Genomic DNA, 25,244 nt, shown 5'->3' on the forward strand with positions numbered 1-25,244 from the left:
GCTTTCCTAAATGTATGCAAAACCTGGGTAGATTTGGGGATGCCAGGGAGGGCACAGCACTAGAAAGAGAAATGTATATAAGATAAGATGTTCAAGGAAATGGATATCCATGCATAGCACCATTGTCAGCACAGAGGCCTAGCTCTTGGATGCAGACTTTAGGAATCTGTATTCACCGGAAAGATGAGAATGAAGTATTTCAGGACTAGGCTTTTAAAATGGTGGTGCTCAGATACTGCAGTCATGAAGACTCAGACAAAGAACAGACAGGTGATCCAAGGAAAATTGTCCAAAGTAAGCTGACAGGTTAAAGGTTTATATACAATGCAAACATAATTTCTGTAAATGTAAGTCATATTGTGTGTATTTTACAGAACCTGTATTCAGAATATGATTGAGTTCAGTAATAATCATTGAACTCTGCATGAACAGAACCAGCATCTCCTTCCTGTGTCTATAGAATTCATATAGATCTTCTACTATAAATAGAGAAAACCAGTCATTACTGCCAACACCATTCATTCAGATGGGAAAATAGAATTCATTAGAAGAACAATTATTTGTGAAGTGGTGCTACTCAGCAATTCTCTTGGCTGAGAAACAAGGAAATATTTTTGTCATTCTCTGTTTATTCGCTTCTACCTGCCAAGTTATGTGATGAGTCCAAATCTGTATCAATCCTCTTGCATTGGTTCTCAAGCATAATACAGTCAAAGTTGAATTTTGCTTTGGAAAGAGGCTACATACACTTAATTATTTGGGAATAAAGTTATGTGAGGCATTACTGTGTATGCCCCATCCCTGGAGGTGTTCAAGGCCAGGCTGGATGAGGCTTTGAGCAACCTGATCTGGTGGGAGGTGTCCCTGCTCATGGCAGGGGAGTTGAAACTGGATGATCTTTAAGGCCCCTTTCAACCCAAACCATTTTATGATTAGGAAGTTATGTTTTAGCTAATAACACTACAAATTATGTAGCTTTGTATTCTGACTAGTGGATGTCTGTGTTTGATTATTTTCTACAGATTACTTGAATAATCTTTGCCCTGATTCTACAGAGTATGAAGCTACACAAGGTAAAATTAAATGGGCAGAACAAAAATTCTGCTTTGCTAACTGTGCTTCTAAAGAGGTACCGGATCTGTACTGTTGGTATTTGGAAGAGCATTATTTTCAAGAGTTGATCTTAATATGTTGGACATAAGATCTATGTGATCTGATTACTAATTTTGACAAATTATTTGGGGCAAGGACCCTATCTTTTTTCATTTAAATATGTGGGCTTCCTATGGTTTTGACACAGTGAACTTACAGAAGAAGAAATTACCATCTATACAAGAGTGGCGCAGTTCTGCCCCAGTCTTTGGCTCCATTTATATTTGGCCTGGTCATTAAGTCAATTGGGATGGCTCCACCTGCTCCTTTGTGTACCTTTATCTGTGGTACACCTGCTGTGCTATGTGAGCTTTGGAGAAACCCAGGTTTGACTCATGTATCTGTATTCTGGATTCCTTAAGCCTAAGGGAACTTGAAAGACACTGCATAAAGATCAATTCTGCACAATCAAGAATTCAAGTAACCTCTTCATACACACTTGTGTCAGAAAAGGATGGATGACCTGTCCTCTGCCTTGCTGCAAAGGGAAACAGATCACCTTAGACTGCCATGTGTTTGGATTGCTAAAGCTGGGTTACATTAATCTCTCCCTACCACAAGCTCCAATTGTCAAAAATCTGCAACTATAAAACATCACAAAAAGATTTTGTGCCATGCTAGATGCTGGAAAGGGACCTCATGAACTCTCTTGGTCACTAGAAATATGATGCACAGTTTTATACAAGAGAATGATGAAGGGAAGGGGAACTGACAGCACCGTGTTGCGTCTTAAATACACTGGGCAGTTGCATTCTGAAGGTGTCGAAGTTAAAGGAGCTGCTGCTTGGGATGTTGCTTGCTTTTTTTAAAAAGATGCCCTTGCAAACAGAATGGATTTGGGTTATTTTCCTATTTTTTTATGTGATTTATGGTGTTTGTTTTGCTTCATCCCTCAGCTGCCTTATTCATTGTTTCTGAAATCACAGACCGAGCCAACGACAGCATGCTCCAAGCGGTGAGTCTTACCATGACAGACGGTCTCCCAGTCTCTTTCTGCCCATCTGCTGAAGTGAATGTGTATCTCTAAATTCTGAAGCTTCCTCTAGGGTGAGACTAAAGGGTTTATACAGCTCTGGTTTACCATATTGCAGACGTGGAGTAGGCCTGTGCCCCTTAGTGCAGCTGTACAAGACTTAGGTCACCGTAGCAAGCAACACAAAGGTTTTTTCCCCCTTGCAGTGCTGAAATGGTATGTGGGGCCACAAAGTGAAAGACAGGAATTTTCATGGTTCTACTTCCAGCTTGGGATGGTTTTAGCTATGAAATGTGTAAGACATCACAAATGTACTGTGAAAGTTATATTCTGAGCTCATTTACATAATTTTTCCACAATTCTGGAATCCCATTTTACTTCAGAAGAATAGATCATGGTTTATAGTCTTTGAAAATGGTCACACAACCAAATAGACTGGCCAAGACTTTCATATATTAGAGCTCACATCTAAATTCCGATTTGGGTATCTAAATAAGTTATTTCTTTTTCTAAAGTACTGAACATTTTCTGTAAGGCCAGTGTGATTTATTAATATTGCTTACATGATATTAAGAGTACTAATTCACTAGCAAAGGTAGCCTGCATGTAGCTGGTCTTATGGTCATTTGTTTCCATGGATCTAGGTCCAAGTTCTGTCTAAGATGATAGGAGTTTTCTGTTAGTAAGAAAGTGTTGGGAGGCATAGGAAGCAGCGGAGAGACTGTCAGACATGGGATCCAGCAAGTTCTGGAGGAATTCAACTTGGTGGACCTGTGAGTGATAACTAAGGGCAGTGTCATACTTTTTGTAATACTAGCCTCCCACGCCTGCAGCTAAATTCTCTCCTGAGGTCCATGTTTGCTTTAGCTGCACAGACCTAGCATTCATTTCAAAAAGTTAGAAGTATTACACCTACAGGCTTCGCAGCCTAATGAAATGTTCCTCAGTTAGTCTGCAGTTTTAGAGTCATTCTGTAGAATGGGCTGGTTACATTTCTTTTTATGATGAAACTCTAGGCTTGTTAGGCCTCAAAAATAACCATATTACAGCGCAAAATTTTTTAGAAAAGACATTTTAAAGGCATTTCCATTACCAAGGAGTATGTGCAGTTGCTAAGGAAGATGTTGACTGTTTGTGGTTTGTTTTCAACAGCATGCCTGTTAGACAGCTAAGCACCTCATCCCAGGAATCCTGCATTTCATTCAGTAGTGTTGGATGAAACACAGGAGTATGTCTTTCTCAAAAGGTGTCTCATCTTAAGTATTTTATCCTTGCATTGTGCCACGGGGGTTTCAAGTGAGTTGCAACATATTATATCTTTTGGGAAGCTTTCATGTTTTATTTCTTATTTGAACATTGCTAAATTTAACATCCTGCATTGGGATTTTGCTGTGCCTTTGCTAAATTTAAGACCTTTTTGGCATTGCAAACATCCTTCCCTATGGTTAATTACAGATGGCATTCAATTCAGTTCTTTATTATTTCATTTGCTGAGCAGAGAGAGGGTTGTTGATAATCGCTTGGGCACCAAAACACATAATTCAAGAGACAAAGAGAAGAAACACCTGGGCATCAATGCAGATGAAGGGAAGAAATAAAATGTCAGCCCTTCTTAGTAAGAGCTTGTTTTCAAATAGGTTTTTATGGTTGAAAGAGTGAATGCACTGGAATTGTTAGGGAAAGACACGTGCTGGAGGCCACTACAGCTACGCACTAGAACTGCTGACTCAGCGTGTTCCCTTTAATGCCTTTGCCCTCTGGCTGCAGGGGAAAGGGAGCACTGGGTGAAGCAGAGCATACAGACTGTGTGACATGTAAAAACACAGTAGGTCAACTAGATGAAGGATGTTTTTTGCAACAGCTTGGGAGGTAGGGATAAAAGAGTCTCAAAACCCAAGGTGCCCTTCATCTTTTAAAACTAAAGCTTTCATGCTTTGTTCAGAGAAGTGGAAGCATCTGCTTGCAACAAATGAATCCAAGAGCCAAGAATGTCAGCTTTTGCTTGCATCTGGAAATCTCTGCTGCTGAGGTTTAAAAGCCATGTCTCTGATATGCGTGCCAAGGTCATAAATGGAGCCCGTGTGTTCATGGGCTGTTTCAGAGCATCAGGATCAGTAATGATCTCCTCATGGCCAGCAACAGACAACACCTAAGCCTTCTAAATTTGTATCAGAAAGGGACAAGTTGTAGTTAAAACTACTTACCATTTCCTGAATAGGAACAATGTTCCTACAGACTAATTGTGAGTGATATTCAGCATTGACAGCAATAACCAGTAGTTAATTACTACATAAATGCTATTCCTTTACCAAGACAAAAGAACAGATGTAGATTGCAAAGAGGCTGGAGTATAAAAGGCCTAGAGTTTTATCATAAAAGGAAATGTTATCTGGCCCCTCTACGGAATGACTTGAACTACGGACTAACTGAGCAAAGTTTTCAATAGGTTTGATTCTGATTTTCTTTCTCCTCAGGCAAAGCATTTATAATTATACTTTTCCATTATTAAAGTGTTCTTTGTACCAAAATAATAAATCTTTCTTCATAAAACAGAGATCTTGGGAAAAGCTTCCACAGAAATCTTAGAGCCTTAGGAATACCTGTACCTAACAGATCAAGGCCAAGCATCGTTTTCTGGCACCTGTGCTTCCTTAGATTTCACTCAGATTTATGGGAGATTTGTATGAATATTTCTCTGAAGTTAGAAGTCTACATAAGTGGCCAAAATCAAACTTGCTGTGTTGCATCATCATGCAATGATTTTATCTCCACTAAGCCATGCTTTAATTTGAAGAGCATCAAATTTTTGATGATGAGTTTTACAGATGTCACAGACTGCATAAAAAATGCTATTAATAATGTCTGTTGTGAACAATTTCATCGCAAGTTCCACATAGAGTTTTACACTTCACTTTTTATTCTATCGCCGGAGCACATCTGCTGATTTCCTAAACTGTAGTCTAGAAGAGATGAAACAAAATTTCCTTCTTTCCCATCTGTGTGAATGCTGTGGGTTCTTCGAAGGTGCAGGCTCATGAAAATTAAAGTTCAATATTCTGCTAAATCAGAGGTCATCCTCCTGAATTAATATCCCCTCCACAAAACCCACAACCAGCAGTTCTTTTCTTTCTCTCATATTTTAAGAAAAGCAAAGAATTTAAGAAGTTACACTAATTACAGAACAAACTGAGCAATGCCACTCACGTCAGAGTGTTAATAACTTGTCATGTATGTATTTGAAGATCGAAGCAATAATTTAGATGTGGCATATACCTGGAAGGAGGAAGATTTCCACTGCCACTTATCAACTCATCAAACTACACTCCAAAAATCTGGCAGAAGCATGTTGTGATCTACATTTTCTGCAGCATAGCAGTGATTCATTATTAGCTTTTTTTGTTTTATGATGATAACACTCTAGCAGTTTTTCCCAGGGAACTATTAACCCAAGGTTTGCAGACACATTACGATGTTAACTATCTCCATAGCATTTTCATCAAGTATGAAAATATTATCCACAATTTATAGATGTGCAAACAGAGGCATAAGGCCATCACTGCATAGCATTAAGTCTGTCTGTAACTCTAGGAGACATTCACTACTTGAATCAAGCAGGGTTTGTATGGCTTTCTGAGCTTCTACAGTTTGTTAGAGGCCCTGAGATGCTAAGAGCTATTAATCATTGTTGGTATTAACAGCTGGTGAATTCCTTGGGGAGGTCTTCTTCCTGCATAGACATAATGATAATATGATGGAAGCTGCAGTTCACTGCTAAAATGTCCAGAGGAGGATTTCGGGCACTCACATCTGCAGTACTAGTTGGGTGGAGCCTGGTTTTCATTTTTTAATCATAGCTTGTGAAGGATATTTGAAAGGAGAATGATGATAGTTTTAAGGAGAATGTAGAAACCTATATAAACAGGGGGTTTTAGGGGAAACTGTAGGGAAACTATACCTCCTTCAGCCGCCCACGTTCCCAGATAAATCACTTTCCATCACATGTGATGGCTGTTTGACTTCCTGCAGGAAATGAGTTTGGTACATCTCTGTCCATTTCCTGGTGAACATGTGTCCATATTGCAAACATCAGCATTACAACAGGCACCTCTGCCAGCAGTCCTAAGGAAAGCTAAAGTGTGTCTGCGCTGCAGCAACTTCTCTCACTCTTGCAGAAACCCCATTGAGCAGTGCTAGCATTGGTCATGGGTGCGTTCACAGGAGGGCATTGCCTTTTCCGTGGGTGAAGAAGGGTTTTCTATTGTGGAAGCTGTCAATTTGACAAGTTTTGCTGGGCCTAAAATACCCTTTAGTGATGGGAAAGTCCTTTGCAAATGTCTTTTGCAAATGTCAGCTGTTCCATGATCCCTGGTATTTCCTGTTCTATTAGTTTATACATTCTGTTTCCATTTTGTTGGCATTTAGTATTTTAGAAGTGACCTGAACATTTCCATTTGTTACTTCCTGCATTGCAAAAGAGATACTTGAGGGCTGAAACCCTTGAAAATGTGTCAACTGCCAGTTACACTGCCTGATCACAATGCAGGCCTGTACTGGTCAAGGCTTGTAGGTGTTTCCATATGTTTAATATGTGATTACTGATTAAGAACTAAACTTAATGTCATGCTAAACAAGTATAATATTTCACCAGGGCAGTAACATATGGAGATATTTCAGGCTTATCTCAAAAAGCAAGCTGAGATAGGTACATTAATTGTGTTAGCTGAAATGCAAGGTAAATTAGCCTTGACAGACCATCATGTTGACATGGATATGCTCCTTCTGGTATCTGTGATAGCTTTCTTAATTAGCTGATTCCGTAGACAGCAGTGATTTGTATCAGGCAGGTACATTGTACAATCTAATCAAGTCTAACTAAGCCCAGGGGTATGTTAATGCCAGTTAATGGAGCATAGGAAAACAGACCATCGTCTGTCGTTGCAGAAAACTGTAGTCAAAGGCTGCCGGGTCATGAAGGTCTGTCAAATATGGTCCTTAGTCTTTAGTTTATCAGAGTGCATAACTGAGGATTCGGGATACAGCTACCTTAGACAAGGGACTCCTAATTTTCAGATGTCCAGTGATGACTCATTGTTGCTGTGCAGCCCATTCTACTGTTCCAAACAGATAAAACCACAGCTGAATGCTATGCACAAGCCTTGGTTTTAGCAGCCTCACCTGCTAAGTGGAAAGATATTTGAAAAGACTCTAGCAATAATGCAAAGGTACAGACATCTCTTCTTCCTTCTTGGTGTATTCATCCAATGCCATCTTTTATTATGAGAGCACAGACATAGCTAGATTTATGTTATTTCCCATCTTCATAGCTAAGTTCACACCATGTTCTAGTGCCCACTGGCTGACTGAGCTTTAAGGCAGGTAGGCAGTTAATAGGAACAGAGTTTGATAATGAACTTCCTGATTTTTGCAAAGCATCAGAAGAGATGCAGCTTCATTGCCTGCTTACTGGTTAACTTTCTAAATCCGCTATTGCAAACCCATTAATCCACTATCACAGAATATAAACCTCCAGATAATCCTACCAACAGTCTTAGAGTATCAAAGCATGCTTTGGATTATCCATGTCGTGCTACTAATGCACAGGCTTTTGGAGCAGATACTGAGCTCTGCCTCTGCTTACAGTTTATTAGTTCCCAGAGCAAGAAAGTCAGCAAAGAGGCCAATGTATAAATACCATAAGGCCTTAGAAGGCCCTTTTGAAGGCAAAACAAGGTAACAGAGGTAATAGGTCTGTTAGGCCACAGCAGATGTGAATGCAGGTAATGAGATTTTCTAAAACCTGCAAGGATGGAAGAATACTTTGTGGGTGTAAGATTCTTGAGCTCAGTTCTCTGTCAAACCTAATTCTGTAATAGTACCTTTAGAGAAATAAAATGGTGAGGAGGGGTGAGGGAAGGTTTGCCTGCTTGTCTCAAGAATGGTCAGCATGCAGTCTCTAAACATTGTTTCTCTCCCTCAGGAAAACTTGCAGAAGCTGGTACACATTGAGCACAGTGTGAGAGGGCAGAGTGGCCTCCTCCAGCCAGGAAGGGTGAGTGCCGCAGGCAGACCTATGCTGATAAGGGCATTGTTTCCGGCCAGCTATATCTCTGATTGTGTGGATGGCCAGATTTCAGACGTCTACAGGTGTTGTTTACTGAGCTGCAATGATAAGAGCTGGAACACTGGTTTGTGTAAAAAGCCATCACTCTGGCACTGCAAAAAGAGAGAGACTTAGGCTGGGAAAGACGTGTATTGTCCCTGCTTTTACACAGAGCAACCATCTGACTTTTCACTCCAGCTGTCCTCAGCCACCCCATGTGTGCTGTGTTTTGCCGGAGCTGCTGTTTTCCTCCCTATATACTCCTGTTGAAAGGCTGCAACACTAGCAGAAATCACTTGCAGCCCGGAAAGACTCAGAGTTTTATTTGGCTGGGTAAGAGCCTTAAAACAGGGGAAATTATTTGTTTTCAAATTTTTATTCTCACCATTGCCTAGTGGTGCTTTTAATGCAAGACATAATTTTTAAGCAACAAAAGAACAGAAATGCAGGTGAATGCATAGCTCTGTCATGCCTTCCGCATCAAATGCAAGTTTCTTCTCCTGGTTTTCAAACCTGTCCAGCTTCCTCAGTTTCAACCTGTGTCTACACTTCAAAAGGTTTCTTTCTTGTGTTCTGCAACTCTAAATTTTCCTTCAGTACAACAATATCTTTAGCAAAACTCATGAAGCAATTTTCAAGGCATGCATACTTGTAGCATAACAATTCTCATCAACCAAATACTGCAGTCAGCCTTTATATTTTCCCTAAAACGAGTATTCTCACTTGCCTTCCAGGGTAATACTTTAACAAATTCTGCAGTTCTGCAGAATTCCAGTATGCAGAATCTGCAGAATTGGTCTCTTCAACTATAAATTAGTCCGGAGTGGAAAACTACACCAGATTCTGTTCTCCATCTGTAAAGAGCAGATGACTGTCAATCCACTGATGTAGATCAATTATTCTAGACCTTTTCAAATGTTACTGCAATCCAGTTCTAGTGTGGAGGTTTAGCTGCTTACATGCATTGTCCTATCTACATAATATTGTGTTTGCAAACATGTAAGATTATGTATGCGGGCATAGTTACGTGGATGTAGTGTGCTGAAACCCAAGGGTTCACCTTTTCTTTTTGGTCTGTCTGTTTTAGAGGATTTTTAAGGACAAGAGTTCTTTTCTGAAGCCCATTACACATTAGCTTTTACACATTACACTCACTGCACAGTCCATGGTGCAGAAGCAGTGGGCTGAGGACAAGTGGCTTTCCAGCCCATTTAGTACTGATACAAATGCAAGCCATGAAGAGCAGCTGGGCTAACCCAGGCAAAGATTAAGTCAGATCATATGGAATGAGACTAGAAGCAAGTGTTGAGGTATTGATCTCTTCCTGTGCTGATGAAAGCAGTTAGAGTAGCTCTTTCCACAGAAGGAATATTCTCTGTTCTCAATAAGGTATGAGAAGTCTTAGGATTACAATCTGCTCTTTTCTTCTTCAGGTCTTTGTTAAAGAGGGAACGCTGATGAAAGTCTCTGGCAAAAACAGGCACCCTCGGCATTTGTTCCTGGTAAGATTTCTTTTATATTTTTACCATCTGTCTCATACCTTCTCCTGCACTTCTGCAGTCCTGAACCTTGGCAGAAACTTGCAGGCTGCAAATCATTCAACCATCAGCAGTGATGTGGTGAGTCAGTTTTGGTTGCTAACAGGGCTGTAGCCTTTTCACACATCCCATTGGCCCTGCATACAGGAATATGGGCTGTGCAGCCCTCCATCTGTGCCACAGCTACGTACAGCCTTGATTAGGCCATGGTTCTGCAAAGGAGTGCAAGTTTCTAGGGTGATCAGGAGGATGGGAGCTACTGAATGCTTTCAGCTATTAAGCTTCACACATGAAGTCAAACCCTAAGGTCTTACAAGATCTGATTAGAAGCCACCGAGAACACCCTACTGCTAAAGTTTATGAAAGCTTTCTTTGGGAGACATTTGTATCCTGAAGCTCGAGGACTGGGTCTTAGTTCCTGCTGTCCACATCTATAAATTACCTGATAACTGTGTGCATTGCCTCGGTATAGTCCCTCTGAGCACGCCACTCCAACTTTCCATTGATGAGAGCAACAGTTTTCAAGGACCGTTTGCAAAATTCTAAGACAGTTAAGAAAAATGAGCCTTTCTTCAGTTGGCTGGAATACATTTCACAAGGGTCCATAACCCTACTGCAAAAATTGCAAGTATTTGCAAATCAAAATAGATTAAAAGCCACTGTTCTGGAGATATTCTGTTCCACTCATGCTTTCTATTTTGCATTACCCACTACACTGAGCAGTTAGGGACTATCTGAGACTCCAGGCTCCTAAGCTCTTTTCTCAACTTTTCAGGTAGCATATTGCGTAACCACAGGCATTTCTAAGCATTTATCAGTAAAAAGGGGAATATCAGTACTTGCCTGTGTATTAGGAGTTTACTTGCTTACCTGTTAATGTTCGAAAAATTCTTTCAAGCTCCTTCCCAGAAAAGAGCCATAAAGAGCTGAGTGTTACTGCTGTTGTTAACATTAAAGTAATGTTGGCAGAATTTATTTTAAAATAAATGGTTTATATGCCTGGACCACGTATCCACTGTGGCCTCTGTAGGTGCTGACAGCTTTTCAATCTGGGACCACTGTGAGGTGGAAAGATGCCTTATTACAGAAGTCCTACATTGTGCCATTTTTCTTATTTCTCCCTCATATGAATATTTTCTGTTTGTGCATGCCTTGATCATGTTTTGCAGTCCTAGTCAAAGATCGGACGGGATGGGACACAGTGCTGGCATTGCACTTGACCCATGGTTTCATTGGTTTCTGTGAAAATTCAGGCTTTCTTGTACTGAAAATGATGGATTTCACCCAAATCTTAAAATATGAGATTGCTGCAGTGCTGTTGCACTGAGTCAGCGTCAATAGACTGTAACAGCAGCAATAAATGTCAAAATCATGACTTGGTTGGATCCACAGGAAAATGGCCATTCCAGAATCTCCAGGAGCCGGTCTTAAGAAAGAGTGTTCTCAGCAGTAGTAACTCTGAAGGCTTTGATGACCACTTCATAAGAGATGATAACTTTCTTCCTTACTGATCTCTGTTTTGAAACACTGGCCTTTGCTAGTATTATAAAAACATTTTGGAGCTATGGTAACGCTGGGAACAAATTCCAAGAAGTTGTTACCATTTCTTCTTCCAGTGTGTTGGTAACTGCCCTCACAATCCACTACTATGGCAAATACTGAAGTGTTACAAATGTAGCTATTATGACTAAACAGATAATTAAAATGTAATATCAGAAATCAGTCTGGTAATAAACATTGAGGGAAAAGTAAGTGTAAACTTGGGATAAACAGATAAATTTCAAGTCATCCAAAATGGTTGTATCAGCTTGAAGGTCATAAGAGGCTGAAAGTATTACTGGAACAAAGAAAGCACAGAAACGAGTTTCTAGCACTTTCTAGTTTTGATTCTTGGGGAGAGTTCAGCTGCTCAAACACAGATTTTAACTCCAAAGAGAGAAGTGTCTCTTGGCAGCTGGAGACTTTAGAGTAGCCAATGTCCTGTTGTTAATTGATTCAGTATTCAGAAACCACAGTTTTTTTCTTCCCTTCAGTCAGAAAGGCAAACTGTGACCAAATGTGCTGTCATGCAAAGTACGTGGTGGAGCTAGACTAAGCCATAGGGGTCACTTTCAAGAACCTAGAGACAAGTAAAACTGTCTGCTTTCCAGCTCTAGCACACTCAAGTTCCACCACTTCAGGCTTTCTGTATTGTCTCCTGTTGGGGCAGGGCAGGGTTGATTGGATCTTGGTAAGAGTTTGAAACTTATTGGCAAATATCTGCCTTAGCGTTCAGGGAAAGCTGGGGAGGAGCTCTTTGGCAGGGAGTGCAGGGACTGGAAGAGGGGGAACAGCTTTAAACTGAAAGAGGAGAGATTTAGATTGGATATTAGGAAGAAGTTTTTTGCTGTGAGGGTGGTGAGGCACTGGCACAGGTTGCCCAGGGAAGTCATGTCTGCCCCACCCCTGGAGGTGTTCAAGGCCAGGTGGGAAGAGGCTTTGAACAACCTGATTCAGTGAGAGGTGTCCCTGCCCGTGACAGGGGAGTTGGAACTGGATGGGCTTTAAGGTCCCTTCCAACCCAAACTATTCTATGATTCTCTACCCTGAAAGCTCCTCAGGTTGCAGAGCAATGACATGTATGCTGAAATTGCAGGAAACTGAGGCACTGTGGAATATGGCAAGTGCTGCATTGACACCGTAATGGTGTTGCATTATCTGCTTTTCACTGCTAATGCTGTGGATTGTCTGTTGTACCACCACCATTCATGCATTGCTTAATGGATTATTTAGCCTTTGGATACAGAGACAACTACTATATAGCTATGGCAATGTATTTTCATCTTGGCATATACAATCTTTACCGCATCAGTCTTAAGGCCCTGCCAACCATCACTGCCAAGCCTTTTTTGTAACAGCCAAAGCCTGCATGACCATATCCTTCCCTCTGCCAGTGCATCTATAGCCCAGCCCATGTGCTGTCTTGATTCTGATGCCTGGGGACAATGTGTGGAAAAAAGAACCAACCACAACCCACAAACCCCCGAGTTTACTGTCATCTCCTAAGCACTGTCTCTCATAAACCACATTTATTTAAAGCCCTTATCTTCTGAGGACAACACATAATCTTTTGAAGCCACTGGCAAAACTCAGGTAGGATAAAAATTTGTCCTGATGTACTAAGCAAAAAAACCCCTTTCAGAACTGGCTTCACATGTCAGCTGCCACTCAAAAAGCTCACCAGAACCTGACACGTATGACATTTGGTTTAGCTTTGGATGAAAAAAGAGTATTTACCTTAGTGACCCAAACCAGATTTTTACATGAACAGCATTTTTGGAAGTTCTTAGTAGCTGAAGCTGAGTGAAGCCCAGGACCTGGAGGGAATTTCAGTGGAGAATAACCCTGAGAATTTAACCCCTACACATCCTGGGAGGTGAGGCCACCAAACTAAGGTTGTAGTTAGAATATGGTATGAAAATTGAGTGCGTTCCAGACTCCTACTTGGCCTGTGCATTCAGTGTGTGCTTTGGTGGTGTGTGTGCTTGTGTTCTGAATATATGCTCACGAGGAGCGTTCTATGACTGTGCACAGCCCATATAGGCATGCGTGTGTAGGACACACACTTAGGGGCTTTTGATGTGCCTGTGTTTTGGTAGGGGAGTGTTGTGTGTATCACAAGGTTACTTGAGCTGGCTGTGTTGTGCAGGCTGATGGCATTGTTGAATCTGGTGTTTCCTGGCAGGATGTTTGGTGAGTTTTGCTGTGCGCCTGTTTCCTGAGTCCAGTCTCTGTTTACAAGGATGTTGGGGCCTCTTTGCAGTACGGTATGGGCTGCTGACACTGGCAGGCCCACTGACCGCCCCCAACCACAGGACTTTGCAACTCAGACACTGTCTCTTATCTCGCTTTTCCAAGAATTTCTCTACAAAGGCTGCTTGTATTGCAAGTGGGGTGCGGGAAGCTGCTGTCAAATGGGAGACTGTTTAATGCTGTAGCTGGCAGGGCTGGTGTATTGGAGTCACAGCTTGGAAAATGCAGCCCCGGCACACATTCAAGCTGCTCTGCTGACACTCAGGGGATGTTTAACGCAGATTTGAATAGAACAACACGGGGTTCATAATGAACTACCCTTTAAAACATTCAGAAAACCCAAACACGTGATAGGAGCTGTTAGACAGAGAGTACATTAGGTATGGATGCCAGCAGTTCAGCAGGGCATAGATAAACTTGTTTTGATCAATAAATTTGGACACTGTAGGTTAGAAAATTTGCACTGACCTCAAATGTTACTGGGTTCCCATCACAAAAGAGGGGTTTATAAAAAGAAGGGGGGAGGGAGGAAAAGTAGTGACAGAAAAAATGAAAATTAATAAGCAGACACATCCTTCCTTCCCCGTGTTATCAACTGTTGGTTTTGGGGACTCTGTGTGTGTAGCAGTGCAGAACAGGAACATTTGCTCCTATGTCATTATCTGAACAGTGTCAGGATCCCAATTATTCAAAAATTTTCTGGCAAACAGGAAGTGGGTCTGAAGCTCGGGGACTTCTGGGAACTCCCCTGGCAGTTGTGGCAGTCCATCTCTTCTACCACAGATTCCTGAGGGGCTGCAAGATCAACTTTTATCATCGCCCAGTCCTCACTGCTGCAGGGAACAGCATGCAGTGTGATGCAAGAGAGTGCAGGAAACCACTGGTACTGCTAGTTCTGTCCATACCATTTATACAGCCACCACTCAGATCTCCAGTGTAGATTTGGTGAAAGAGACAGCAGCGAGTGCAAACCCTTTCTTTCTTCATTCATTTGTGTGTCTTGTTTAAAAAGCTTTGAAAGATTTGTCGTAAATTCATTGAGGTCAAGCTGAGCTGGGACCTCAGAATCACAGCCCATCACTAACTGCTGTGAAAAACAGAAGGAGGAAAGAAACTCCAATGGACAATTATAAAGCAAAGTAGTCACTAATGTTTAATAAAATCTTGGGATACTAACCAGAGCTGTCGTGACATCAGTATGCACCAGGGTGTCATCCTTAATCAACAGTAATAAAAGAATGAGCTGCTTTTTAAAGAAACATATAACTTTTAAAATCTCAGAATTTTCAGAATCCTGAAAATCTCTCTTAGGAGTTCACTTCCTTGGGCTTAGCACCTAAATAGTTACCTTTTCTTGTTGTTTGGAATAAGCCTTGAGTACTGGTGCTGATGAGTGGCAGGGGAAGTTCTGTTTTCTCATATAATTCTTTGTACATTCAGAAGATAGCAGAACCAGCAGGCAAATATGGGATTTCACTAGATATGGGATTTCCTCTTATTTCACAGAGTATTCTCTTAATGTTAGCAATAAAGTCTGCCTGCCTTTTGACCTTTTATCCACCTGGCTGCTAGAGTTCTAGTTGCTACTAATAAATAGCTGCCAACTGCTTTTCACTGAAAGATTTACATTTGCTCAGTTTTTTTCTACCTTAGCCTCCCATCTACTCAGTGTGCAGTAAGTCGTGATGAATTTTCTGGTTATGCATAGCCCTGGTTAAACTGGGAATCATCATGTGGTCAGTACTGTGCAGGTGTCACTATGCTGATTGGATTAATGTTAGCATGGAGGGTAATTTATGGAGCAATAAGTAAATCACAGAAAAACTCTGTGACAAGCCATTTGTCACCTTGTTCTAAGGAAATTCTATTGTATAGTTGCAAAAGAATAAATACACCACTTTAGACTACAGAGAAGAGAACATGAGGTTCCTATTCTGGCTTGACAGTAGGCTTTTATATCCTCATTTGAGAAGTGTTATAGTCAAAGAACTTAAACTCTGCATGAGTTAAAACTTACTAGAAGGACACAGAGAAATACACACTAGAATAACCAATGCAGGAGAGCATGGGAGTATTTTTATTAAAATGATAGAATGGAATTTTTCAATATTTTCTACAAAAATATTGGCTAATCCTACTCAGTAAACTCAATTCAATTTTAAAAGTAGTAAAATTTGAAGTAAAAGTTTTGGGGAAAGTCACTCTTCAGTATATTTTGCCTCACAATGGGAATCTGCATTTTAAATATGGGCAGCTAATGCACATAAACCTGATTTGCTGTGAATCAAACAGCTACTTAATGAACTGTTGACCACCAGTGAACTTGTGACCCTAATATAGGCAACAGTTTTGTTGCTAAGTCCAAGGTGATAAGGATTTAATCCCATGAGTATTAATTCCATGTAATTTTTCTTTAACCATTGTTCCTGCTTTGTAAGAAAGCTGAACTATGACCTTTTAAGAAAACATCCATAAGTCTCCACTTTCCGCTTTTTTTCAGGCAAGCAAATTAGTGAAAATTTTACACCAGCAGTTTTGGGTGCACAGGCAGTGCTATCAAAACCCCCACAATTCCAGTCACATAGGACACATTATTTTATTGCCAAATCATTCTTCAGTTTCCTCCCTTCTTTTCTGTGTCTCTCTTTATCACAGTTTTAATTCCAAAATATAATATTATTAACATCCAGTTGGCTATATTTAAATGTCTTTGTCACAGAGGAATCCAAGTGGAGCTGATTTCTGTCTACTTTTCAATTTCTTGACAATTCTGCATTTAAGGTGCCTTGTCTCTGGCATCACACAGTGTTACCTGTGCCTTGGTAATTACCATTGCCTTGCACGTCTTTGTTCATAGTATCCCTGTACAGTAATCAAGGGGCTGTCTGATTTTATGCATATTGGTACTGATGGGAGAGGGCAGGGAAAGACAACAAGAGAGCATGACCTGCTCATTTAAGTAAAGCACAGAATGCGCATACACAAGTGTTACTTTTGCAATGTTTAGGACCACTGATATTGCTGTTCCTTCTAGTAGGAAGGGAAGGAGAGGCCAGCAGAGACCTCCAAGGTCCAGTTCTGCTGTTCTGTTTATTTGTTTATTGGCATAAAGCTGAAAGGCTACCATAACATCTATGATTAAGTCAGGCAAACAGCAGAGAAGATCTGGTCCCGTTTAGTATGAAGCTGTTTGAAAAACACACATTCTGCAAGGATCTGTGAGAACTCTGGAAATATCTGGGGTGTTGAGGTACAGATTTTTTTTCTCATAAGAGGAAAAAAAAGTTCTAGTTTTTGCCCTTCCATGGTCTCTGCTGCAGCCCACAGATTCAGCAAAGCTCTCGTGTGTCTAGGCAAGTTTTGCTAGTAGTGAACTACAGTTAGTGTTCTCAAACATCCAAACCGTTCATCCCTGTATCATTCTGCCAGGCCGTGGCTCCGCTCCTCCCCTCCACTTCCTTTTTGCCCAGAAAATGGAAGTCCCTGAAGCCCAACCCCACCACATGCCTCATGGCAGCTTCAGTATCAGGGGGACACTGAGAGAGTCCATGCTGCAGCATCCTGGGCAGTTAGTTGGTGCTGTCAGGTAGCAACTGTAGAGCCTGCGTTCCCAGCTTTAACATGGCATTGCCCTTAAAACAAGCAGCTGTTTCAGCCAAGCTGAAGAAAAAAGAGCTGATTACCTACTTGCTTAGCCATTAGCAACAGTCAAAAGCGGGAAGAAATCAAAGTCCTGGATGCAGACTCCCCAGAGTTTTGTGGAAATGCAGGTCTTGATCTAAGCTATGTGGCTTGGGCCTGTCTTTAGTAACAGTCCTAGCAGTTCATCAAGTTACTGCATGTTCTGTGCAACCCCCTCAGGAGTAATGGGCAAGCCTGCAAGCCATATTGCAAATTATTGATTTTGTCTTTCTCTTCATATAGATGAATGATGTTCTGCTGTACACATATCCCCAGAAGGATGGCAAATACCGACTGAAAAACACCTTGGCTGTGTCAGGCATGAAGGTAATGCCTCATCTGTATAATAGACTGAAATTAAAGCTGTACAGTGGGCTGTTAGTGCTTTGCTGGTTTATGTCTTATATCCAGCTGAGGGCAAGGGGAGAGAGGGGATGGACCTGTTATCAGAGGATTCCCTTGCCCCTTACAGGAGATAGAAGGAAAAATAATATAAAGCAAACATATAAAAGATTATCTATAAGTCTGTGACTTAGTATGACAGCCTTATTCAGGCTGCATAAATAATACAAGCCAAAATCAGATTTACCAACTGATTATGAAACTGGAGACAGAAAAGATTTATTATCCCATTTTGTCTATTCCTCTGTTTATGTCTCCAGCCAACACATGGTTGTTCCCTATAACACTCACTAGGGCTTGGTCTGCCTGTTTTTAAAATCCTGCCACTCAAAATTTACATAGCTTTCATTTGCCTTGTTTTCCTGTGCCCTTTAACTGTTTTCATCAAAAGCATTAATGGGTTCAAAAGTGAGTAGCCAGCCTTATAGGGAAAAGGTGTATTGGGAGCTGTTGCATGCAATGATATAAACACAGTCTTGTCTTCAGTAATTTTCTAAATTGCAGAGTACAGAAACTGGACATAATTGTCCTTTTCATACATTTTTTCCCTAAGCATCCATCGGCACCAGTACCTGTGCAACAAGAGATACTGGGCTGGAGAGGGTCTCTGCTTCTTACCTAGCCATCTATTACATGCCTCCTGCCAAGAACCTTTGTAACTGCTCTATAGCTAATATGCCAAGTTCTGTTTATGTTAAGAAAGACTTGAAGTGGCAAGTCAGGAGTTTAGGGAGCTAGGAAACATGCAAGATGAGAATTACTAATCATTAATTCCAGCAGAATGACACAGGTGGGTTGAGGTGTTGTGAAAAGGTGGAAGGCTGGTCACCCTAGAGACCTGATAGACTAAAACTCACTATAGGTTCCCAGCTGGGGTAGGAATTGCCAAAACACTCTATCATTGAGTAAAAAGGAGTTGCAGAGAAGATACTTGTTGGGTACATTTGAAACACTGAGTCACTGGCATAATAGATGCTTGTCAGTAAGAGCATATCAGTACTGTCAAGGTATGTTTCTCCTAAGTGGCTGTTACTATTAGCAGGCAACTAATTCACTGCATGGCAGGGAAAAGGTTTTAGTTGAGCTGTAGCTTTTCTTATTTTGCCCTTTAAGATCCTTTCTGCAGACAGGCATTCACTGAACTGAAGTGCTTCACTGTATAATGTCTGCATGTCAGAAAGAAAGATATTTACATTCATTCCAAGAACAGCCAAAACTTTTGCCCAAAATGCTCTGACACTTATCAGACTAAACATCCACTAAGCTTGTCATATTAAAACTGAACCCTGATGGATACTTTATCCTAACCTTTATAATTTAATTAAATGACTTTTTTCCTTTAGCATCACCACCAAATTGAAATAGAGAGCATTCCTCATTACACCAGCAACACAGAAGAAGAAAACCCTACCTCACCATCTCTTTGCATTGAAATAGGAAACAGATGGCTGGCACATCATAGATCCATATGCATTGAGCCTTGTATGGTGTACTGGTTACAGACAGCTTAACTCGTGTCCACATTCTTGTTCATGGCATTTGTTTCTAGGTCAGCCGCCCAGTGACAGAAAAAGCCCAAAACGTCCTGAAGATTGAATGTGATGAATATTGCCTGACCCTGTCAGCAAGGTACTGTCCCCAAACAGCCATGGCAGAGGATGTTACACTCTGGAGCCATGTCTCTAGATTAGTCTAACCAATACCCAAAACTTAACGGGTGTCTCATTCTTTTTTATCTCAATTTGAGCCTGTGCTGTTGTGACAGACAATGGCTGAGTGCTTGATCACACAATGAAGATATTCATTATAAATGCAAAGCTTATAAACTGTAACTAATTCAACTCATATACTGAGTAAAGAAATCAGCTCTTGATAACATCTTAAAGACAAAGGAAGGATAAGAAAGTCTGTTGCTTAGAAGCCTGAGTCCTCTCCATTACTGTTCGTGCTTTTTCCTTGTGACACTAAGAATATGTTGTACCTCTCTTTTATGAGTTCACTTGTTACCTCATCCCACTAGGGTTACAAAACTGCTGGAGAAAATACTAATTAGATAATACCATACAATAGATATAAAAGCATTTAATAACGCTTAAATGACAAAGACAAAATTAAACCTCACTGGCGACCTCATGGGTCTTTCTAATAAAAGGAATATCTCTAATGACTTCATATAATGCTAGTACAGATTGCAACTGGGAGTCAGGATCACAAGCTAATGCCAGAAAGAGACTGTAGGTCAGTTTCTGATCAGAAGATAGCAGCATACTGGTTTTTTTTTTCATGCTTCTAGCCCAAAATTATCCTGTAAATCTACCTAAAACTACAGCAGAAAGGTGGCTGGTGTGATTTTTGGGTGTAGTTTACTACAAAAGACATAACACACTAGCAGTGGTATTAAAATTAAGACTTGCAAATAATGAGGTCTTCAATGCTTTTAAGTACTGACTTTCCCACCATCAGTCTACAACTGCAGCATGGCTGGACACACAGCAGACTTCCCTAAATTACACTGTGGAACAGAAAGACTGGGAGGACATATTCAGAATCAGAATTTGAATCTCTCATTCTTCCGAGAGCACTTGCCATCTGGGGGATGCTCAGAAAGCCATGAAAGCTTTCTACTCTAATTCCTTTTATAACCAGCAAATGAGAAAATTTCTGAGGTTTTCTTAGAGCTGTGCACTAATCACAACCCTCAAAATATACACACAGTAACTTCTGAACTACCTGCTGCCAGTTACAAAAGCAGGATGTGTACAGTCCTTCCGTATTGTAGAGGGGAAATAACTGCTGCATATCCCCTTTATTCAGGGCAGCTGAAGCTAGCATCCCTAGTGAGAAGCTCAGGATGTTCTGCTTGCATTATTAGGTAGTTTCTTTGCCTTTTGTATTCATATCAAGCTTATGCTTGATTAGCCCAAACAAAGCATGTGAGGCCACTGCAAGCTGTATTTCTTTGGTAGGAGACACCAGGACTTGAGACTAGAGTTGCCCTTCTGATAACAGCCAGAGACTGACTATTATCAAAGCACTGGGATAGAGACCGTTTCCCTTCCTTGTGCTACTTATTCTGGGAGCAATCTGCCGTAAGTCACCCAAGAACACTTCTCCTCCTTCCTTGCTGTACAGGCTGGCAGAGCTGATGAGACACCTGTGGGACAGCATGTTCTCCCAGCACCACTGCACAACATCCTTGGCCTGCCACATTCACCAAAAGCAGCAAAGACAGAAAAGTACCAGAAGGCTTCAAGCGTCCCTTTTACTGCTTACGCCAAGGTGCTTCAAGGCTGCACCAAAGGCCAGTTGTTAAAAACCACAACCCAAACCTCAGTGCCTTTAGACTTGTGTAAGACAAGGTGAATGCACTGACAAAATAAAGTGTGACTGCCAGGGACTAAAGGCAGCAGAACAAGGATGACCAAAGCTCAGAAGTCAGCATGGCTGTATGAGCAGATGGCACTGTAAAGTCTTTACATCTCCTGCTGAAAATACCTGGCTCACCCGAGGAGCCATGTTATTGGCTTGCATTGAGCTGGTAACAGATCTGAGCACAGAGCCTTTATGGAGAAGGCTTATACTGCTCTTATGCCATTATTTGCATTTCAGGAATGTTCTTGGGCACAGGGGTAACCATGCGGTGCCCATTTAAAATACTAGAGCACTGGGAGAACACAGTCAGTGTCACCTCCCTAAAACGTTAATTCAGAGTGGCAGGGATAGCACTGCAACAAAATCCTATCTTAGTCCAGTTTCTGGGTTCCAGGGATGTCCCTTGCTGTCCAGGAGACTGCAATGACAATTTAACTCTCTCTTTCTATTTGCTCAAGGAAGACTATACGAACTCACATAGATAACTGATAACTTAGCACAAGAGGTGTAGCCCAAAACTCATACAAGGACCAAATGTGACAATGATGAGTCAAGGTCTGAGCTCCTCTGAGCCTCAGAGGTTCAGCAAAAATTCCTTTGAGCTTTCATGCAATGAAATAGCTAATTAAGAATAGGTCAGTGCCAATTGACATAATTTATCTTACTCATCAGCAGACTAGTGTTATTCCCACATTTAGACACTAATAACCTGTGATTACTGCCTAGAGATGCTTAATGGAGTGGAGAAGAGGTTAAAGGGGCCAGTTAGATATCAGGCTTTTAATAGCAGATTGTCTTTCTTATCTGTCTTTCCCAAAGTGGCTTTACTTTACATCACTATATGGCCTATGATTTCCTTCATTTTTTTAAATCATATCTTAATTCTCAAGTGAAGAGGATTTCCAAGAAAGAGAAAAGTTGAAGCCAGAATTTCTTTTATTGCTTTGCAGGCTTCCAACATGATTTGTCTGGAATATACAGACATCTTCAGATTTCTTAGAAAATGTAATTTCATGTGACTTTTGGTAGTAATAATGTCACACCAGTAGTGTGGCTCTTGCCAGAGATGATCTCCTGTAATATAGCCCTTTGGCTTTCAGAGGTTTGCCTATAGACACGCTGAGTTTCTGGTCCAATTTCTGCTCCAGGCTCACTGGTGCTTACAGGACACAGGGATGCTAAGTCAGAGATCATTGATAAAATCTGGCATTTCCTCTCTGTTTGTGCCTTTCATTTTTTAAGACCACAAAAGACAAGTTGTTCTCAGATGTCTTGTTTGGTGGTCTTCATGAGGACAGTGAGGAAATCACAGCTGAACAGCAGCGGACAATGATGCCACTGCTAATTTTTACTAGTCTAGTGGGTAGCTTTAATGTGAGTGGCTCGTGTGGCTCAGGGAGGGAAGACCAACTGAGTCACATTCCCTCCTGTGACTGATGCCGGGAACAGCTGGAGCTGCGCACGGTTTCAGAGGGACAGGAAGCACCCAGTTTGAAGTCACAGCAGGGAAGCCAGCTAACACAGGCAGGACAGCTTATGGCTGTAACAAAGCGAATGCATCTGGGAAGTAATAGGTACTAAGAGCCCTACTGCTTTTCTGGGATAGCTGGACTGGCAGAGAAGTGCAAAGTGCTCATTGTTTTGCCTTGTGCAAAGGGGGCATCTAGGGGCCAGTCTGCAGAACTACTGGCCCTCCAACTGCAGCTAGACGGAACGCAGAACTTCCTTCCCAAACTGCTGTCCTGGCCCTTTGCCAGGAGACCAGAGATTATCTGTGACAGAGCTAGAGAAAAATGAAAGCATTCACATCTCTGCTGTGAGTGACAGATGTCTGCATTTCCCAACACACAGATCACCTAAGCATCCCTCTGCAGAGATAAGCGTAAACACCCTTACTTCCGGCAACCTGTGCCAAGACTACATGCAGTAGAGTGCCTAAAAGCTAGGACAGAGGTGACAAAAAGAGACATTTCATGTTGTCCTATGTGATCTAGGGTTGAGCGGCTTATAGCAAAATCAGAGACTGCTTTGAAAACTTTTCTGGCCATTTAGTTCCTTCTCAGTCACAGCCCTAACCATGGACTGACACTAATCATCCTGCTGAATAGGTCCAACAATCAATTTTGTTCCTTGTTAGAAAATTAGCAGTTTAATGCAGTACTAGGGAAAAGCAAACATTTATAAAGGGAAGCTTTTCTCCTCTGGTCCAGAAACAGCTTGTTGCAGCCTCTGCTGTGCATGGCATTGACTGCTCTGCTGTATTTCATTCCACAGCTCTTGCTCGGAAAGGGATGACTGGTACAGCTGCATCAGCAAACACGTCCCAGACGACTACAAAGCTCACAACACTTCCACTTTCCACAGTGGTGTGGAGGTAAAAGGAGGCTGAGTCTTTCAATGCTTGAAAGGGGAGGGAGGAAGGGAGAGTAAGAGAGAGAGAGATAGAGAGAGAGGAAAGGAAAGGAAAGGAGGAGGGTTATAAAATGCAGAATTCCTTGTGCCAAGTTCTTACTATTTTCATTTAAACCAGTATGCCAAGCTTAAACAATGAAGCTCATCACAGCTCATGGGCCCCCTCTGAAATGTTAATCAAACTCTATAATCTGTGGCCTTTGCTTAAATAGGAGCAAAACAGAATGTGCACAAGGAGAAATTTGATTTTTCTGTATTTAACCCGTATTTGCCTGCGTAAGTATGATTTCCTCATAGGAAACTTTGCTTACAAAGAGTCCTTCAAAATCACAAGAGCTTGCACTACTTGTGCAAACTCTAAAATGCTGAGAACTGACAGTGGGGTACCCATCATACTTTGGTGCTGAAACTGAAGTTACACAGCTTTTCAGCACAGCTTATTAGGTTGGGTTGGGTTTCACATTGACTGTGGTTTCCTGGGCTTGGAGAAAATGCACCTGTACAACACTGCAATGTGGTGCATTCCAAGAAATAGGAACAGTGAATACATTTTCTAAAGCTGTGTATGTGTATTTAGATCAGCCATAGAAAGTATGTATCAGAATTGGATTGGAGGAGGCAGTAAATCAATCTTGGGTTTTACTGTTTTCTGTACTCTCTCTTTCCTGGTCATAGAACTGTCCCAGGGTGCAATGACATAAAGAGCTCAGGCCCTTTTCAATTGAAACCTATCAAGCTTTTTGTGGATATTATTTCAAGAGCTGTTAATAAAAAGATGGCTTTAACGCATGGTTTTACCTGCAATTTGCATATGCAATGAATCAGATTCTGGTCTCATGTGGAAAAGTGTCAGTGCCTGACCAACAATAGAGCTACATGGATTTTTACGTGTTGTGGCTCTGGCTTTAACAGCACAGTACATACTGGTTGGCCAGAGTCTTTCAGTGCTGAAGCAGCTGTATCTCATGAGGTGGATTAGGAACAAGAAAATTTGGGGTTTGTAGCAGGTGAAGGTAGACTGAAATGAGAGGAGAATTGTATGTGATGAAGCAGGCCTGACTGAGTGGAGTTTGGAAGTGTTGATGCTTCTTCATTTGTTCTTGTTTGATTTTAAGCTAAGGGAAAAGCTTGGAATACCCTTGGGTGAGAGGCCTCCTACTTTGGTACCTGTGTCCCATGTCATGATGTGCATGAACTGTGGCTGTGACTTTACTCTCACTTTGAGGCGACATCATTGCCATGCCTGTGGGAAGGTAAGAGCTGTACAAGCTTCTCAGGGAGGCTTTATTCACACTTCTAAGACACTGGCTCACACTGCTGTAGCCTCTGCAAACTTGTAGCAATATCAAGACCAGAATTCGATTACTCACAGAACCTGTTAGTGCTTTGCTAAATTAGATAATTTGTTTTCTAGTGATTCTACAGAACAACAGTAACCTTCTCTTGAGGGTCAAATTAATTCCCAAAGGCTTGTGCTTGAAGGTTTACAGTACAATTGTTGCTTAATCTGGCCATTGTATCTGATATACAGACAGCTCTAGAGACAGTGAGGCAACATTAAAAGCATAGGCTCTGTGCTGGGCCAGAGTGGTAGCACATCTAGTCCATGTCCTGTCCCTAAAACAGCTGGTAAAATTATCTTCCAAGAAAATGGAAGAAATTCAGCTGTAGAATATGGTTTGGTCAGTGACCAAAGGGAAAGCTTCCTCTGTGCTCCACTGAAGAGCTGCTGCCTTTTGCCCTGAAGCCCAGGGGATCTATAGGCTTTCTTGGGTTTGCCCCTTTATCACTGACTCCAGAGATTTGTTTATACACGTAAACC

The 25,244-nt window shown here is 41.4% G+C and overlaps 1 protein-coding gene across 3 annotated transcripts in view; it reads left to right on the plus strand.

The window, feature by feature from the left end:
• Window positions 1–25,244, plus strand: part of FGD5 (FYVE, RhoGEF and PH domain containing 5) — a 95,854-nt gene that overhangs the window by 63,093 nt on the left and 7,517 nt on the right. For 2 of the 3 annotated variants that reach the window (XM_054076280.1, XM_054076281.1), the window contains exons 9-16: window positions 1,023–1,073; window positions 2,049–2,107; window positions 8,103–8,174; window positions 9,659–9,727; window positions 17,480–17,563; window positions 19,188–19,267; window positions 23,285–23,384; window positions 24,538–24,675. In XM_054076280.1, coding sequence (XP_053932255.1) covers window positions 1,023–1,073; window positions 2,049–2,107; window positions 8,103–8,174; window positions 9,659–9,727; window positions 17,480–17,563; window positions 19,188–19,267; window positions 23,285–23,384; window positions 24,538–24,675 — 653 coding nt within the window. The remainder of the gene's footprint in view (window positions 1–1,022; window positions 1,074–2,048; window positions 2,108–8,102; window positions 8,175–9,658; window positions 9,728–17,479; window positions 17,564–19,187; window positions 19,268–23,284; window positions 23,385–24,537; window positions 24,676–25,244) is intronic. The other variant, XM_054076282.1, reaches the window with a different exon arrangement.

Source organism: Cuculus canorus, chromosome 11 (assembly GCF_017976375.1).
Source record: "Cuculus canorus isolate bCucCan1 chromosome 11, bCucCan1.pri, whole genome shotgun sequence".
Lineage (NCBI taxonomy): Eukaryota > Metazoa > Chordata > Aves > Cuculiformes > Cuculidae > Cuculus > Cuculus canorus.